This window comes from Dermacentor silvarum, chromosome 4 (genome assembly GCF_013339745.2).
Source record: "Dermacentor silvarum isolate Dsil-2018 chromosome 4, BIME_Dsil_1.4, whole genome shotgun sequence".
NCBI classification, from domain to species: Eukaryota; Metazoa; Arthropoda; class Arachnida; order Ixodida; family Ixodidae; genus Dermacentor; species Dermacentor silvarum.
Genome location: NC_051157.2, coordinates 99,107,205 through 99,125,497, shown reverse-complemented (window position 1 = coordinate 99,125,497; position 18,293 = coordinate 99,107,205). Strand labels below are relative to the sequence as shown.

General features: G+C 47.3%; 1 protein-coding gene and 1 non-coding gene across 3 annotated transcripts in view; both read right to left on the bottom strand.

The window, feature by feature from the left end:
- LOC119450443 (paired box protein Pax-6) overlaps nucleotides 1-18,293 on the bottom strand; it is a 57,428-nt gene that overhangs the window by 15,628 nt on the left and 23,507 nt on the right. For both annotated transcript variants that reach the window (XM_049665870.1, XM_037713888.2), the window contains 3 exons: nucleotides 17,299-17,568; nucleotides 16,404-16,584; nucleotides 10,321-10,681 (listed from right to left, as the gene is read on the bottom strand). In XM_049665870.1, the coding sequence (XP_049521827.1) occupies nucleotides 10,321-10,681; nucleotides 16,404-16,584; nucleotides 17,299-17,477 (721 nt within the window). In that variant the 5' untranslated portion in view covers nucleotides 17,478-17,568. The remainder of the gene's footprint in view (nucleotides 1-10,320; nucleotides 10,682-16,403; nucleotides 16,585-17,298; nucleotides 17,569-18,293) is intronic.
- Nucleotides 8,152-8,223, bottom strand: Trnat-cgu (transfer RNA threonine (anticodon CGU)). Its single transcript has one exon. It is a non-coding gene; the product is annotated as a tRNA-Thr (tRNA).

Below are 18,293 nucleotides of genomic sequence, written 5' to 3'. Positions count from 1 at the left end.
TCTGCGTTCTTTATTTGGCAAACATTTTGAACCAACAGCTTGTCATGACTCAGTAAAGTTCCTCGGTGCGGCCACTATCTGATTGTTTATTTTCAGCGTAATCACACGCGGGTGTGCTTTGCTGCGATAAATTTGTTCTTGCTGCGCACAAAGCTTGGAATTTAAATGTTCTGTACTTTGCGGTAGCTCGTAGCAAAGACGTATTATCGCTAGTCCCTCGCTTGCTATGTGGACCGTCACGAAACATTCAGCTTCCAACATTCGTGTCTTGTCCGTGTAGTTGCCGTCACTCATGCTTCGGCACATTGATTCAAGTGTGCGCCTATTCACTCACACGTTGGCGATAGGGTGGGCGTAAGTTTTCGTGCGAGTAAGGGTGGATGTGTGTAGATAACGTGCGGGAAACACACTATTCCAGTAAGTGGCACTACTTCCTTTTGTAACGAGCGGTACTCACTCCCAAGTGCCGACATTCCGGAGTTGAAGTCCATTCTTCGGAGGTTAGCTATACAGCGCAGGCGGATGAATTATATTTTTTTATCCTTGAGGAAAGCCGTGCATCGCGAAGGGCGGTAACACAAGCAGTCCTTATGTAGCAGCAGGCGACACAGGTTGATTCCATTCATTAATCTGTGAATCACTATTTTTGCAGCGAACTACCGCACACGTCTTCCCTTTATCGTTACACATTTTGCAGTATGAATTGGGCACAGTGCATTAGCGCACACCCAGTTGCATTTTCGACAGCTGGTCGCACAGTACCAGGGTAGAAGCAATAATGGTTACGTATTCGTGCATGCGCGTTCGCTGAGGCAACATATGGCGCGTGGACGAAAGCGCCATCTCGTTCCTCTAGAGCAAACTGCTCCGCGAAAAGGGTCAATAGAAACGTCTTCTCGTCGCTCGCTGAAAGACGAATATCTTTCTTTCTTTCTTTCTTTCTTTCTTTCTTTCTTTCTTTCTTTCTTTCTTTCTTTCTTTCTTTCTTTCTTCATTTCTTTCTTTCTTTCTTTCTTTCTTCTTTCTTCAAGGCTCCATGCAACAACCTTCAGACTTGACAAGGGACCGGAGCCAGTTTGGTTACACCACTTACAAAGACCTCTTATCTGCGGCGCAAGTTATGTCCTGCAGTTTGATCTGCAGAGGTTGCCATTTTCTCCCACGAAATTATACTTCGAATCCCGCGGCTGTTGCGGTAACTTACCACACTTTTTATATCCTCGACGTAACGGTCGCGTTTATACGCCCCGGCGAACCTTCATCATCATAAACTCCGCAAGTTGTCCCTTTCACGCGCAGCTGACGCTGCAAACGACGCGGATTGTTATACACAGCTGTCCACAAAGGACTGTTGATTGAAGAAACCGCTGAAATGCTTCGATGATTGCGCGAAATCCTTGCGTGTATGACAGGAAGTGAGCCACTCTTCGGGTACGTAAAAGCGGCATGTTTCTATGTAATATATGGACATATAATCCGCGTGTTTCATTTACGCACGTCCGTATAAATATGTATACCAGCAAGCATACAGCATCCTCTTCAAGTTCCATCTTGCCTCCCTTAAATTCCATACGGCATGCATACGCGCGCACACTTGGTATGCAGAGAGATCTGTCGGGCTCCGCGCACGAGGATTCGGAAAACGAAACAACGCGTGGCTGCACTTCCGGGATTCGCCGACGACGCTGCGAAGCATCGCTTTGCATCCACGTTTTTCCTCCGGGGAGCCGTCCGACCGTGCGAGAATGCCCGCGCGTTTTAACGGCGAATGAGCATGCAGTCTTCCGACAGTCGACGCTCGCATTATTCGCGACAATGCGAAACGCGATTTATATATAGTCGTATACAGATGCACGAACCGGAATATTCGCGACGCATCCGCGTCCCAACGGTAATGTATATGTGTACGACGAGCTATATGTATGCCCCGAATTCGGAACTTCGCTGCGTGGAAGCGCAATGTTTACGGAAGTGCGCGTTGTAAAATGGCATTTACGAACGGCCCTTACGAGGCACCATACACGAAGTGAGAATGAGGATGGAAGGCAGCGAGGCCACGCCGAGCCAGTGTTCTCGTATCGCACACGGTTTTTACGTCTCGAGGCTGTCGAAATCGCTGTCCCGCTTTCTTGCGCGCAGTGGCTTTTGCACGACGCAAGGCAGCAGTGCTCCAGCAATACAGCACTGCAACGCAACGCAACATTGCAACACTGTCAAGGATGTATATACAGTTAACGCTGTTAGAGCAACCGCCGTATAAGGGCTGTTTACTCAGGCTCGATTAAGGCGCGCTCTGCAGCTCGGCTGCTGAAAAGAGCGGATGTCATATAAGAATAACGATCGCGGTTTCGACAGGGCAGCAACATTTATTTGGACCAGCGAGCGGATAAGTCGCGCAAAGAAATTGGCACATCTTGTGCAAAAATAGCCTGAAGCGAGCGAAATGTTTCGTCGAAAATTCCTATTTTTTTGACTCACTTGAATTCATTATATGTTTCCTGTAAGGCATACTTTCGCGCAATTTCTTCCAGATGGACGAACTAATTTTTAAAAATCGAAGAAAAAAGCACTATCGAGAACAGGTAAATACAACAGAACATTCCGCTCGGTGGCGGTTGCTTTTCGGTTGTTCTATTTTCATCGAGTTACGGGTACAAATGAATGGTTTGATCCAGGCCACATGTAAATATTACTATGCGGAAGGGCTCGTGAATTAAACTTGAAGTTACATCAAATTGTTATTTTCAGGCTACGGAAGCAGCGCTACAGACTCTGGCATTCCTGGGAAAGAAATAGTAAACTGCCACACGTCACTCAAGGATCTCGCAAGCGACTCGGCCATATCAGCAAGCCCAAATCCGCTTCACATTTAAGGCAGCGCTTCTTTTCGTCTTGCCGGTTGGTCACGTGGAACCGGAGAGCCCCGCTGATTGTTGAAAGAACGTTATTGTATTTTATTGACTTCGAAATTAATTCATAATGTCGCCATAGTAGCAGTCTTTGTTTTTATTACCACCAAATCACCCGAAGAGCGGACTTCACCTTCCGTGACTAACACGAAGAATGTGTATAGTATATGTAGTGCGGGTCACTCGTCTTAAGTGCGGTCAAGGCCACTGAGAGGTGGTCTTCGTCGCATGCACGTAAGCGCATTGGTAAAGCGCACTCGCAGACTGTGCCTGTAAATGTTTTCACTCAGGAGAAGTCTGTTCGACACCTGGTCGATTAAAAGCGATAACAAATTATCATTGATTCGAACACACATGTTGACCTGCTTGTAGGGGCACAGTAACAAAGCAAACCCTTAACCAGGGTCACTTTTATTGAATCGCATAACTGCCACGGAATTCCAAGCGAGGGAATTCCAAACGAGAGAGTTCCAAGGGGGTAACACAAAACTTTGATTATTTTTTTCCAATAAAGTGTATCTGTCCTATCCTAATACCAATACGTACACATGCTACGACCAATAGACATGTTTATGTTTTTTTGTTTGTTTTTTAGTTTGCCACAACTTCGTATCGCAAGAAACGCGACGTCTGCAAACACCGTATAAATAAAGTTTCTCTATTGCAGTCAACGACAACCTACAAAAACAAAACAAAAAAATGTGCAGGAATCGTCGACGCTGATTGTCTACGTAAACGAATAGCCGAACGCTTCCAGACTACCATTCGCTTTAATAATGTGACTTTTCTGTACCTCGTATCTCTTGCAACATTGCGATTTCGTGCAAACTGTGACGCGCTCGCGTGCGCAATGCACACGTCGACTTTTCTGTTAGATATGCCTTTAAGAGTGGTTGAAGTCCACCTATTTATAATGCTATAAAGCAATGCATGAACGATGGTGGCATCGACCCTCAGTCTTCCAACAAAGCAGCCTAATGCTCTAACCATTAAAGCATGATCACACGCATGCTTAATTCTATCGTGCCAAAGTCGTTCGTTGAAACGTTTGGTGCGCGCGTCACGTGACAGTTTCTCCCATCCTCTCCCCTCGCGACAGCTGGCGCTTTGATACGCTGTGTTTGACTGCACTGCCTTCGGGATCGGTCCACAGAAAGAGTTCGATACAAGGTAAGCCGACTGGTCTGGTAAGCCAAAGAATGCTATTCGCTTAAAAAGAAAAAAAAAAGGGAGAGGGGACAGCGTGCTTATGTAGAGTTTTCACGTATATGACGGAATAGTACGGCTACGTAACCGAAGAAAAAGATTATACCGTTCGAATTTTAGCAATAAAGTGTAAAACTAATGAAATGATTTCTATAAAAATTCGTTCTCTACCTTAATTCGTGCATGCTTAATATTAACTTTATAAAACCTTAAGTTCGACATCAATAAGAGTGATATATTCACTAATCCGCAACAAACGGGCGTACGTCTATAAGAGAGACCAAGAGAGAGAGAGAGACCGTACGTCTATTGAGCGATCGAATTTCGCAACGGACACGCATAAAGCAGAAAAGTGCCAGAAAAAATGCATTTGCATCCGAAGTATAAAACGCAAACGTCATTCTGAAACACGTGATGCGTATGTTCTTTCGCGTCGTGAAGGTGCCTAAGCCTTGCGATGTAGAACCTCGCAGAAAGCTACGGCAGATCACGAAAAAAAAAAAAAGGGGGGAGGGGGGGTGGAGGCCATGGCTAGGCGCAACACGGCGGCACATTCGTGTCTCAGCGAACTGCCTCTTCTCAGCAGCGCGAACACTAACGCCGGCGTTGTTTCCGCTTGGCAGAGCACGAGCGGCTTTGCGCGCGCGCGCTCTATTCTTTCTTTTTCCTCCGTGTTCGATCACTGCCTCCACGCGTTTCTCGTCGCCATCCCGAAAAAAAAAAAAAAAAAGGCGCGAAGAAATAACCGAAGGCAGAGACAACGCAACCATGCAGGAAGACTCGGAGTGGCGGATTATATCGTGTCACTCTCGGCGTTCCTGTCTTTAATCCCGAGTGGCTCTCGAAGGTTGCCGCATCTTCTTATAATACCTCCATGCACACCCTCTCCAACATTGCGCAGTTTAGGTTGCTCTTGCTTATCTTCCTGCGTATATACGTCGCCTTTAGCGCGCGCGTACGTGGCCATATTTACTATATTTACCATATCGAGCTATTTGCGACTCATGATTAGAGTAGTTCCGTAAACTGCCTAAAAATAAGCCACGGCGCCGGAGCTTCAACAAGTATATGTACTATAGGAACACAGTCGCGCCAACCAACGGAATGTTGCAGTTACAATCATGGCTTTTGCTTGAATAAAGGCATGGCGCTCGCGTTCAGTTGGATTGAGATGGTTTCGAGACTGTCAAACATTATATGGTTTGACAGTCTTCGTTGATTTTTTTTCCTTTCTTTTTCTTATACTCCTTTCCGAAACCACAATCCTACAACTTAAATCTCGAGGTTGAAATTACGAGATGATTCTCAGCACTGAGCCACTTCCAGTGATGGACTTTTTTTTTTCTTTTTTAGGTGAAAATTTACTGAACAAACGTTAAGAAGTGGCGGGTGACTCCCGTCTCCCGTCGAATGCAAACGCGCTGTGTACATTACACCGCTTTTACAGAAAATAGAGAGCGGCCACAAAATCTGTTCACGCCAAGTTTGCAGTGGCAACGGATCGTGTTCCTGGCATATATATATTTCACGACACGCAGTACGTATCATGTTCGAAACACGTAGCACGTAGAAACTTTATCGGTGCCGACATAAAACACATTTCCGCCGGTATCACAGCACGGTTATTGCGCCCATGTGGGATGCAAGGTATACGTCAGGGATATGGCTCCACTGAAAAGGGCTTCGACTATAATAACACTATAGCTGATGTTTACGTCGGCCATACTATGAATATACTAAAAAAAAAAAACTATGTATACGGTATTCAGTACACTGTTAGTACCTCACAAAGTCGAAACCGTCCTAGAAAAATCGCTTGCCCCATACCTTTCTTTCTGCATAAAACGCGAATACAAGCACCACCATAAATATGCGCTATACCTCCGGACGTTATGGGAGGCTTCGGTTCACGAAAAATCCCGAGTAGAACCACAGCCGCTCGATTGAACAGCATAGAACTGCATTTATCAGGGCAGCATTAACTGCTTTAGTTTGAGGCGTATACGCTATAAAAGGAAGGAACGCTTCCAAGGAAATCTGCTGCTCAGCCTGAGGACGGCAAGTCCACTTGTGGAAACTTGGCTCCAGCGACATTCCTTATTCCACATGCACTGTCGATCACCTCAAGCCTCCATCTTCCTGCGAACCTCATGTATGTAGTGTATAGAACAAGCGTGTTTGAGTATATATATATATATATATATATATATATATATATATATATATATATATATATATATATATATATACGTCTCAGTATAACTGCGCAAGCATATCTTTTGTCTTATGCGCGGAGCTATGCTTATACGGCCGAGCATGCATGCACGGCACTCATCGCTCGATCTCGCGGCTCCACGGAGTAGAAAGAAAGAGAGAGAGAGAGAGAGATCGCTTGTGAGAGAGAGAAGGTGTATAGAAATGCAGTGGAGAGAAGGAACGCTTATAGCCGCTCCGGAAATCGATCGGCTCGAGGTAGATGGCTCGCAGCGACGATCCGTATAAGGGGCGAATTTGCTGAAGAGGATAGGGGGGAGGGGAGGAACGAGCACTGATCCGACGACGCCTCTATCTATGCATGACGTCTCAGCGCACAATACAGCGCGCACCGCCCGCCTCCGCGCAGAAGCACCTCATATAGGCATCGCCGCACGCATAAATGTACGCACGCCCTTTGCATATTTTCGCAGAAGTGTGCGCGAGCGAGCGCGCATTTTCCGGGCCGAGGATCTTGCGCGGCACACTGGAGCGCTGCGTGCATGCAGCTCGCTGAGCAGGTCGGAGCCGTCCATGCGTGCGTGCGCCGCCATTATTATTGAGCCTTTGAACACGAACGACGTTTCCGAAAGATGCGCGGTACCGCGGAAGAGTGCCGTGCGGCCCGCATGCGTGTATGTGTATACACGTAGGATAGCGAGAAACGCACAAGCCGGCAGGTGTGGCGGAATCTCCACAGTGTGCAGCCCGAACGAGCGAGCGAGGGTTTGCAGAGTTCACGGAGAGGTCGAGGAGGAAGCGGAGAAAGCCGATCGAAAGACGAGCGAGCGAGTGCTGTGCTTGTCGTGGCCGTTGGCGCGCTCTGCGTGTTCACGTGGCAAGCCTAATGAAATGCACACCAGACGGACGGACGGACGGACGGACGGACGGACGGACGGACGGACGGACGGACGGACGGACGGACGGACGGACGGACGGATAGATAGATAGATAGATAGATAGATAGATAGATAGATAGATAGATAGATAGATAGATAGATAGATAGATAGATAGATAGATAGATAGATAGATAGATAGATAGATAGATAGATAGATAGATAGATAGGCAAAGAAGGCGAGGACACGTGAAGGGCCCAGTATACCGCCGTGACTGCATGTTGCGTGTTCTCGGTTCGTGCCTTTATTCTTATCTGTGTGGTACCAAAATGCAGGCGTGGATGCCAGGGTATAGCGGGAAACACCGGGCACGTGACCGCCTTCTCCTTCCTCCCTCCCGAAGTTTTTGCATACCGGGGATACGTACGTGGCATGAAACGACATGCAGCAACACCCGGCTACCCCGCCCCCTCGCCGGACATGGGCCTCCCCCCAACCGCTGGAAAAAATTCCCGGCGACGCCACTGCATGGCAACGTGCCCAAAGTGCCATCCAGTGCGACGTAGTGGTGGTGCATGTGCGTTGCGTACGTATAGGAACGTGCGTGCTTGTATGCACGTGGTGCCAAGTTGCACGAGTTGCACATTTATTGTTTGTGTAGTGTATTCATTTTCAAGATTGTTGACTTGCATTTGTTAAAAATATTTCTTTCTTCTTCAGCTACATGTATATATATATATATATATATATATATATATATATATATATATATATATATGAACGAGAAGAAAGGGAACCGAGGGTCCCGATTTTTTAATAAGCATACCATAAGAAGCCAACAAACAATAACACCAAGGACAAGCATAAGGGAAATTACTTGTACTTATTAATTGAATTAAAGAAAGCGATAAATTAATGGAAATGAAAATGGATGAAAAAAGAACTGTCCGCAGGTGGGGAACGAACCCACGCCTTCGCATTACGCGTGCGATGCTCTCACCATTGAGCTACCGCGGAGCCGTTCTCCCATGCACTTTCTGGGGTATTTATGTTTTACAACTAGAACTAACCCTGGGAGTGTTAGCCAGCGCCACCACTCACAAACCATAGGGCGGATGTGGAACATCCTTTCTGCCGCAGGCGTCACGAGCACGTGATCTTTTTTTGGGTGATGGCAACTGGTCAATAAACCCACATATGCTACCTGAAAGCATCATTGTTGCCGGATTCGAGCCCTCGTTATGTAGTGAACGAGAAGAAAGGGAACCTCCCAGGGTTAGTTCTAGTTGTAAAACATAAATACCCCCAGAAAGTGGATGGGAAAACGGCTCCGCGGTAGCTCAATGGTAAGAGCATCGCACGCGTAATGCGAAGACGTGGGTTCGTTCCCCACCTGCGAACAGTGTTTTTTTCATCCATTTTCATTTCCATTAATTTATCATTTTCTTTAATTCAATTAATAAGTACAAGTAATTTCCCTTATGTTGTCCTTGGTGTTATTGTTTGTTGGCTTCTTATGATATATATATATATATATATATATACCCCATACCCCTAGCAGATATTTTCTTTCGAATCACCCTCAGTAAACTACACACAAAGCAACGCAGGCTTGTTTTACGGAAATAATCTAACCTTTTACTCATTACACGCGCAGTTAACTGGGCTCCGTTCCCATCTATATCTCTATATACATATATACCTCCTCGTCGTCTTCTCTATATATACGCTCCTCAGTTGCAATAAAGCACAGCAACCGCAAGCGCTGCCGTTATACTCCGAACGTTGCAGTGCTATTTTCTGAACAGGTCTAGAGGCAGCACATCGCCGGCAAAGAAAGAAAACAAGAAGATCAAACGAACGAAAGAGAGCGAGAGAGAGAAAGAAAAAAGGATTGAGGCTGCAGCCATCTGCAAGCCGTTCAAGCAGGCGTTCGAGCGTTCACCTAATTGGCGCACGCTTCGGCTGCGCCCAATTAGGCTTAGCTACGCACCGGCAAAATATATATACACGTTGTGCGCGCGCGCACACACACACACACACGCACACAGACACGGCGCTCACTGGCACATGGAGTCTCGATTCGCTGCACTGCATTATAAGCAGCGCGAGCCGCCGCCCGAAATTCCGCGAACCAGACCGAACTGGTCACTTCGATCGCGGCTGCATGCTCCGGTCACCTGGACGGTGCGCCACGATCCTGTTCGATTGATTTCCGCTCGGCTATATATATTAAGAGTGGGGGAGGTCTAAAAATTAAATTAAATCGTGGGGCCTAACGCCCCGAGAGAGAGACTGCCACGGTGGATTGCGAGCTATATACATGGTGTTTCGCTTAACTTGGGCCAAGTTTTAGAAATATGTAAACGCTACGTTGCCGGACAGAACCAAGGTAATATTGTTTGCCGTCGGCATAGGAGATAGATTATTTCTTGCATTTCGCCTAATTACAAAATTAGCCCTAATTAATCAACTTCTCGATTATTATAATTAGGTTAAAAGTGTCAATGAGAAAATTGTAGAGCAACATGAAGAACAGTTTGCATTCTGATCCACACCGCTCTCTTCCTGTCTCTTAACGTTAGGCCTAACACTTTTCGTTCCATCGCTCTTTGTGTGGTCCTTACATTGTTCTCGAGATTCTTTGTATAACCTCCAACTTTGTGCCCCATATGTTAGCACCGGTAGAATGCAATGATTGTACACTTTTCTTTTCAACGACAGTGGCACGCTCCCAGTCTGGATTAGGCAATACCTGCCGTAAGCACTCCAAACCAATTTTTGTTCTTGTGTAAATTTCCTTCTCATGATCAGGTTCCCCTGTGAGTAATTGACCTAAATAAATGCACTCCTTTACCGACTCTCTGACTGGCGACCCTGAATTCTTGTTCCCTTGCCAGGCTATTGAACATTATCTCCTGTCATCTGCATATTAATCTTCAACCCCACCCTTACACTTTCTCGGTTAAGGTCCTCAATCATTTGTTGTAATTCGTCGCCATTGCTGCAATTTTTCTTCTTCCGTACATTTCCTTCTCACGGTCAGGTTATAAGTCAGTCAGTAAATTTCCTTCTCATCATCGAAGGTGCATGCACCGCGTATGACTCGCTCACCCTTCTTGGCGTCGTGCGCCGTGGGGCTGGCGGCCGCCGCCAGCGCCGACGGCGTCAGCGCCCCCGCCAGGGGACTCGGCGGTGCCAGGGCCGGGCCCCCCGCGGCCGCGGTCAGGGGCGGCGGCGGCGCGGCGCTCGCTGGGTACCAGGGCCAGGGCTGGCCGTTGAGCATGCGCAGCTTGTCGTACACGGACTCCGGGCATCCGCCCCCGTGCACGGCCGCGGCCGCGGCGGCCGCCGCTGCCGCCGCCGCGGCAGCCTGGTGGTGGTGGTGCTGCGTCTGGTGCTGCTGGTGCTGGTGGTGCTGCTGCTGCTCCTTCTGGGCGGCGAGGTTTCGCAGGACCCGGTTGATGGACGACACCTGTCGAGGGCACGCGAAGGGTCGGGTTTAACTTGCGCGCTCGTCGGTTGAAAATGCTGTCGTCATGCTCTTCTATTCGTTGGCTATTATATCTTACTAGCGACAGTTGCTGGCGCGTACCTTGCGGCCACCGGAAACGCCGAGCCCGTCCCGGAACCGCTGTGCAGATACGCGGATTTCGTTTCTTGATCGGTGGTTTGGGGGCGCTGAAATAGTGGCGCTATCACGCGGTGGTTTTTTGTATTTCGCGGGCTTTCTTTATAGGCAATTACAAGACGCTCCATCAATGGTACTTAATTGCAAACACTTCAGTCAGTCATTTTTAAATGTGATCTACAACTTTCGTATTGACACTTTCTTGGCGAAGCCAATTTTTTAAAAGTTAGGCAATTAGTTTATGTTAATTAACTGACTTTGCAAAACGAAAAAAAAAAAAATACCGCAGACTCGGACACGCGATCCTCAACCCCACTGAGTTGGCTTGAGCCTCCTAGCGCACTCCGTCGTTTTTAAAACATTGGCTACTTTTAGCTGGGACACCCTGTATATAGTTATAAGCGCCGTCTACTCTGACTCGAAGACAGGTAGCCCTGGAGGCGCTAGAGAGCATTATTGCGGTGACAATTCACTAGAATATGAAAATTCAAGAATACTAGAGATTGCATCGACGATCGGTCATTAAGTTCGTTTTCAATAGATTCCTGGACTCCTATCATGCAATGATTATTTTTATTTATGATTCATTTTCTCCTTCGTCATTGCATGGTTCGCACGAACCCACGCCCGTCCGTAGTCACCGAGATCGGTCACTCAGCGAGAGAGATGCCAAGAAATGAAAAGAATCGGATGAAAAGAATACTGACATAATACGACACCGGGTCACGTAGGTATTTGAAGAAAAGAAGACGATAGACAGGGGCCGTATGACGTAAAACTATTCCACTCTCATTTCATTCGAAACTCCTGACGTCAAACTTACGTAACAGTCGACGCAAGCATCGGGCGGTGACCGCCACCGCGTTGTTTGAACAGCCCAACCCAACCTCCTTGTTTATATATCGAAGGTGACTTTTGCTTACCTTCAAATAATTGGCAACCTTGACAGGTTTACTAATCTACGTGGCTGACAAGAGGCGAGGAGCGCGCTGAAGTGGAGAAGGATTCGGTGGGTCCGGCCTATAGCACCCTGAAAGTGTAGATAACCGGGTGACGATAACGGTGCCGGCGTCTGCGATTGGTCCGCTTCCCTTTGCTTAGGTTGCGGTGGCTGGTCGAAAATCGCGGCGACGTTAAGCTGCATTAATTTAGACAACACGAGCGTCGCACTACGTATTCTTTCCGACCCCAATGTCCAGCGTGAGCGCTAATCGTATTCAAGTGCAATTTGAATATCACTGGGAGCCGCGCCATGCAGAGAAGCTCGCTTTTTGCATTCCTATTCCGAATATAGTAGACCCGGACAGGGGGCCGGAATGAAATAAATGCTTCTCTCTCACTCTCTATTCCGAATACTCGCTGAATTAAAACAGCCGCACCAATCTATACAAAGTATTGCTTTCTAAGCCTCCGTGAGATAAGGGTGGCCTCCTGTAGGTTTACCAATATACGTATTCACGCAGTTATATATATACATAACAACGTGTGTATTATATATATACATTGTTGCAGGCACAACTGTTGCGTTTTCTTAATTTTTTTTCTAATACTCTCTCATTCGCGTGCTCACAATGCATATGCGAGCTTCTCGAAGGACGCACGTCGAAAATTTCCGGTGGTTCACCGCCGCCGTCAAACGCGACGAGGCCGCTTCGAACCGCGTCGCAATACGATTTGCAACGAAAAGAAAGCGCTGGGCCATTGTTTCCGAGAACCATTTACGCACCACCGCCCGCCACTTAGTGAGTCGCCAACGGCCGCAAGAGTAGACGCAAAGTCGACAAAGCTACGCTCCTCCGACGCGCGCATGGCTGTGGCATTTCCACGGGCGGGCACGCATAAACAAAACTGCGGCAGAAAACAAACGGCATGCATGCCGTGTGTTGGTCACCGCCGAGCCAGAAAGGGGAACAGCTCCAGCGTATAGCTTCTCGCTTGCTTCGATCGACGCCTGGCTGAGAGCTCACTGCGCTGCCGACGATGTCGCCGCTTGCAGTTCGTGTATTTAGTACTGGGTGCGCGAGGTATTTGAGAACACAATGTTGGCTTCAGGCAGAGAAGAATATCTCCAGAAAAAAATGTACATATTTTCACCAAGCTTTGGGAAATAGTTCTCTTACGGTTTATTTCCTCAATTATACTCAATGAATCCGCCATCCGCAGCAATAAGCGATTCAATTCGGCTTACGGGAACGGCTGCATGCACGGATCAGGTGGTCCTTAGGTAGGGATGTTGGACATTGAGTCAGCAATGGCAGCCTTCAGCGAGCTTTTTGTATCATGTGGCTGTTTTATATTGTCTCCGAAAAAACTTACTATATGGGGTACGCATTGTAACGAATCGGATGGATTTATATACCCTGGGAAGGGGGGGGGGGGGGGGGGGGGGTGATGAACCAGATGGGTAAACACGAATTCCTTCCGTTTTCATAGTTTCCGCCTCTCTCGCTGGAGGTGCTAATAGTTAGGAGGGACTATATATATGGAGTTACCGTATTGGCTTCCGTAGGGAGTCCCTGCGGGAGACATATACATAACTCTAGGAGGAACTCCGCCACTATATACAGGGTGCTTCAGCGAACACTTTCAAAAATTTTAGAAGGTTGTCTGTGGCGGAGAGCACAATTCTAGTCCATGAGCTGGTCTGCTCGAAGAGGCGGACATTACTTGCACAAAAAACTGAAATACATTTTTTATTATTTATTTATTTATTTATTTATTTATTTATTTATTTATTTATTTATTTATTTATTTATTTATTTATTTATTTATTTATTTATTTATTTATTTATTTATTTAACATACTCTCAATGCCTTATGACCTTATAAAGAGGAGTGGTGAATCATTATACAATGTTAGATACAGCAGTCTGAAAGGATGAATGAACCGGATTGCTGGCGACCGAGGCGGGAAGGTGGTTCATTCGGATGCTGTCTTGGGCAGGAATGAATTGAAGAGAAGGTTTGTGCGGCAAGTTGGTACTTGTACCTTGACGCTGTGGTCGATTCGCGATGAAATATGAGAGGGTGATATAAGAAGGTCATTTTTTATTTCTGGGTTAGTATAGTACAATTTATGAAAGAGTGATAACCGGGCGAGGTTCCTTCTTGATGATAGGTCTGGCAGAGTAGGCTAGTTTTGATGGCAGATGCACTGGCACTGCGCGAATAATTGCATACAATGAAACGTGCAGAGCGGCTCTGAATGGCTTCAAGTAAGTATGTTAGCTGTGCTGTAGAGGGATCCCAAATTGATGAAGCATACTCTAGTTTAGATCTTACTAGCGTTTTATATAATGTAAGTTTGAGGGAAGAGGGCGCGCGAGAAAAATTGCGACGTAAAAAACCTAGTGTTCGATTGGCGGAGTTTCGACTAATTCGACTAATAATCGACTAATTAACGAAACTTTACTAATTAAGTTTTTAACTAATTACCTTATGTCCCATATTGCAATTTGAAAATTGTAGCCGCGGAGTTCGTAAGGCGGATCCACTTGGAATGAAATCTCAGGGTGACACCCGTTCCGAGATATCAATTCCCGAACTTAGCGGAGAAGTACATTGGCGTTCCGGTTACTTTCTTAACAAAACGTCGTTTTATGCATTAAAGCATAAAAGTAACTGGAACAACAGTAGAAGGAAAGGGAATGAAAAGTACCACGAAATGGACCGAAAAGTAGTAGGAAAGGGAAGGGAAAGTGGTAGGTCAAGTACACACACAACAAGCTTCACTTACCCCCATTTTCTCGATAAGGGAAGAACTGGTGATTTTCTTTCTCTCTCTTTTTCTATCTTTTTTCTCTCTTCCTCTCTTTCTTTCTCTATTTCTTTGCTTCTCTCTTCCTTTCTCCTTCCCTCTTTCTATCTTTCTTTATTTCTTTCTTTCTCTTTCACTCTATCTCTCTCTGTTTTCTTTTTTGTCCCTGGTATGTGCCACTGAGATTGGACCCTTTCTGCCCTATATCACCAGAATCGGTCCATTTTTCAGCATGACACCACCATCGCCCGCCGGCCGAAACTTGTGAGTCTATGAAGCTTCGCTTAAATCGTAATTAGTGAATTTTCGGAAATTGGTCGATTATGCATTTCAATCTTTGTGCAAGTAATGTCCGCCTCTTCGAGAAAAGACCAGCTCATGAACTAGAATTGTACTCTCCGCCACAGGCAACCTTTAAACATTATTGAAATTGTTCGCTAAGACAACCCGGTATATATGCTCCGCATCCTCACCCATCGAGGATGGCGAACGCGCAATTTCGCCGTGTTCCTCCGCGGTATTCGAGCAGCGGCGGCCGCGTCGCCTGCCGCAAAACGAGCAAGCAAGCGACGACATATACAAAGCGCACAGCATGGCAGTTGAGCGTTCCGGGGAGCTCCGTTCTTCAATTAAGCAGTCACTTAAGCGTCATCCAAGATCGAGAGTTGGCGCTATATAGGATCGTTGGCATGCTGGTGACCGGTTTCGGCGTATAGACAGCTTGCTCAACGATGCATGTGTCGAGCCTGCGCCGAATCGGGTGACAGGAAAAGCCACACCCCGAATGCCTGACCAACGTTCAGAACGGGCTCTGGCGCGTGTTCGCGCGCGCTTGTTGGGCTGCGTTTGTCTCTCTGCGGCTTTTTCTGTTGTGAGCTTCATTGCGAAAGGCAGAGATGACGACGGTCATGAGTTCGTTGTGAAGCGCGCGACGCCGCTGCCATTTGCCAGTATATGTATTACACTTTTTCGCCTTCGCGTGGTGCGTGTGACTAAACGAGATATATTGATCGTTGGCTCATATCCGCGATCACGAAACAGTCTGTTTCGTCACTCACGTGTCTCGTCATGCTCGCGAAACGGGCACGGGACCAAGGCCATTTCGTTCCTCTCTGGCCGTCGAAGAAGGCTTGGAGAGTTTTCGCGCGACCGCGCACGCGTTTCGAGCAACATTTCAAGCCTTATTCGCAGCGAATTTCGCTCTATCTATACTTCCTCGACACGTGCATCCTGTTTCCGAGAGCACGTTTAATGCGTGGTCGCATGTGCTATATGGCTGAATGCAATGAGCGGCCATGCACCCATATAGGAAATTGACCATCGTTTCTCGCACGTCATGCACATAAACTGCCTGGGTCACTTTTCTTTCTTAACGACGCAGGAGCGTGAAAGAAACCCGCGAATAGACGCAAAATTGCCGCGCGCCTGACCGCTCGAGGCACTTCGCGCGTATTCGCGCGCCTCTTTCACGCTCGGAAAAACACTTTATATGTAGCACGTATATATTGAGCAAGAGAAAGCTGTATCGGGAGTTTCTCGTGTTGCTCTACAATTTCCTCGTTGACACTTTTCATCTAGTCATAATACTTGAGAAGTTGATTAACTAATTGAGACTAATTATGTAATTCAGGAGGAATGCAAGGAATAATCTAAGCATTTCCAAGCGCAGTAAACAACATTAGCTTGGTTGTGTCCAGCTACGTGGCATTTGCACATTTTTAAATCTCGGTGCATGGTATAGTTGGGACACCCTGTGTATAACATACAGTATATAATAGACCGGCGTGTAAGTATATAAGTGAGACTCACGCTGGGTATGTTGTCGTTGTTGCAGACCCCTTCGGAGAGGAGCCGGTCTCGTATCTCCCAGGCGAAGATGGACGGGCATTCGCGCTTGTACTCGGCGATCTTGCCCACCACGGGAGGAGTGGCCACGCGAGGCTTGCTGCCCCCGATGGCCCGGGGACGGATCGAGCCCGTCTCGTAGTACCTGCGTGCAAAGCACTTGTCTGGCCTAACTGGTCTCTTTATACTATATGATGCATGTATTGCGCCGCTTGAATATATATAGTTACAAGAGCACATCCAACACGTTTATACCTTCTCCCGTCTTTAACGTTTGTCTGCTCTTAACTATATCTATATACAGAACAACACAAATCATCGTAGAGTGACGACTCATTCTTTCAAAACCCCATTTTCATTCATTTGGCAGAGAAAACGGGTCAGTTATTACTGAACAAAAGGGGGCAAACTTTCTTTCTCTCTTTTCTTTTTCTCTCATTATTTTATCTTCTTTTCTTTCTTTTATTTTGAGTTTGGCGCCTAAACTTCAGTGCCCGCATGTCAGTGTGACATTGCGGATTTCAAGGTCATCTCCATATTTTTAAGCCGTAATGCACTCCATTACTGGTGAACTATTAACTGGGACCGTGTACAGGCGCTGTAAAAATTCATGACGTCAGGGCGCGAGCTGATGGGAGAACTTGAGAGCGGCCTCGGCACCCATGCGTCGCATGCGATCAAGGAGAACACATGAGGCCATATGGGATCTAAAGGGGTCCTTATACCGATTCAGGTCGTAAGAACCGGGAACACGTAACAAACGGGAATCTAATAACCAAGTTGTATGCGTCATATGCAATCAACGAGACACCACGCGAAGGTCGAAAAGACGGCGGCGCTTGCACGGTCTTCGACTCACCTTCCGAGTATCTTGGAGACGCATCCGTTGGAGACCTGCAGGATGCGCGAGATGTCGCACGGCCGGGCCCCGGAGTGCGCCAGCTCGACGATCTTCTGTCGCGTCGAGTCCGGCAGAGGCCGCCCGTTGACATACACGCCCCCGAGCTGGTTGACGCCGCTGTGTCCCTTGTGGGGCATGTGGTCCCCAGCGGCGGACAGCGCTCCCCGAACCAGCGGCTGCAGCTCCACGGTGGACAGCCGCACCGGCGGGCTCAAGGCCCGCGTCACCCTGCGATCAAAGAACGAGCGAATTTTCGCTGAATAGGCACGACTTAACTAGACGTTGCCTATTTGGTAAAAAGAAAGTTCGGCAAGTGTTGCACTCTTGTGTTACAAGAAGGCGAAAGCCTGCTACACATTTGGTAATGCAGGAAGTCACACAATCGGGGTTAGACTTCTTTGTAAGACATATTCGTAATGCATTAAGTTATACAATCGGGGCTAGACTTCTTGCATGACATAACGAGCAATGGTAAGTACACGTGTGGCACTAAGGCGACCTCCTGAACGCCACGTATGAACACTTAACGTAGTACCTAAAGTGCAGGATGTTAGTGCACGCACTACGCCACACCTTTAGTCAGCGATATGGCTGCGACGTGACGTGTGCAATCATGCACGCACTAGGCAAACCTTTAGTAAGCCAGAACCGTGGTGCAGCCTTGGCTTCAGGGAATAAAGAAAACGAAAAAGCCTTGGCTTCAGGGAAGCATGCTCGTCTCGCACCCTGGGGACCCGAGTTCGATTCCCGCCTAGACCAAAAAGTATCGAATATTGTTTTCAAAGCAGGCTAATTTACTTTGTTTACAGGAACCTCCCTGAGAAATGTGACGGCCAATCCGAGCATCTTTTTTTTTTTTTTTGCGGCGTCGGCCATTTTTCGTCACGGCGCAGTTTCGCCAAGGGCAGCGCCAAGATGGCGGTGTCCACGCAACAATTGTTTCGCCACACCCA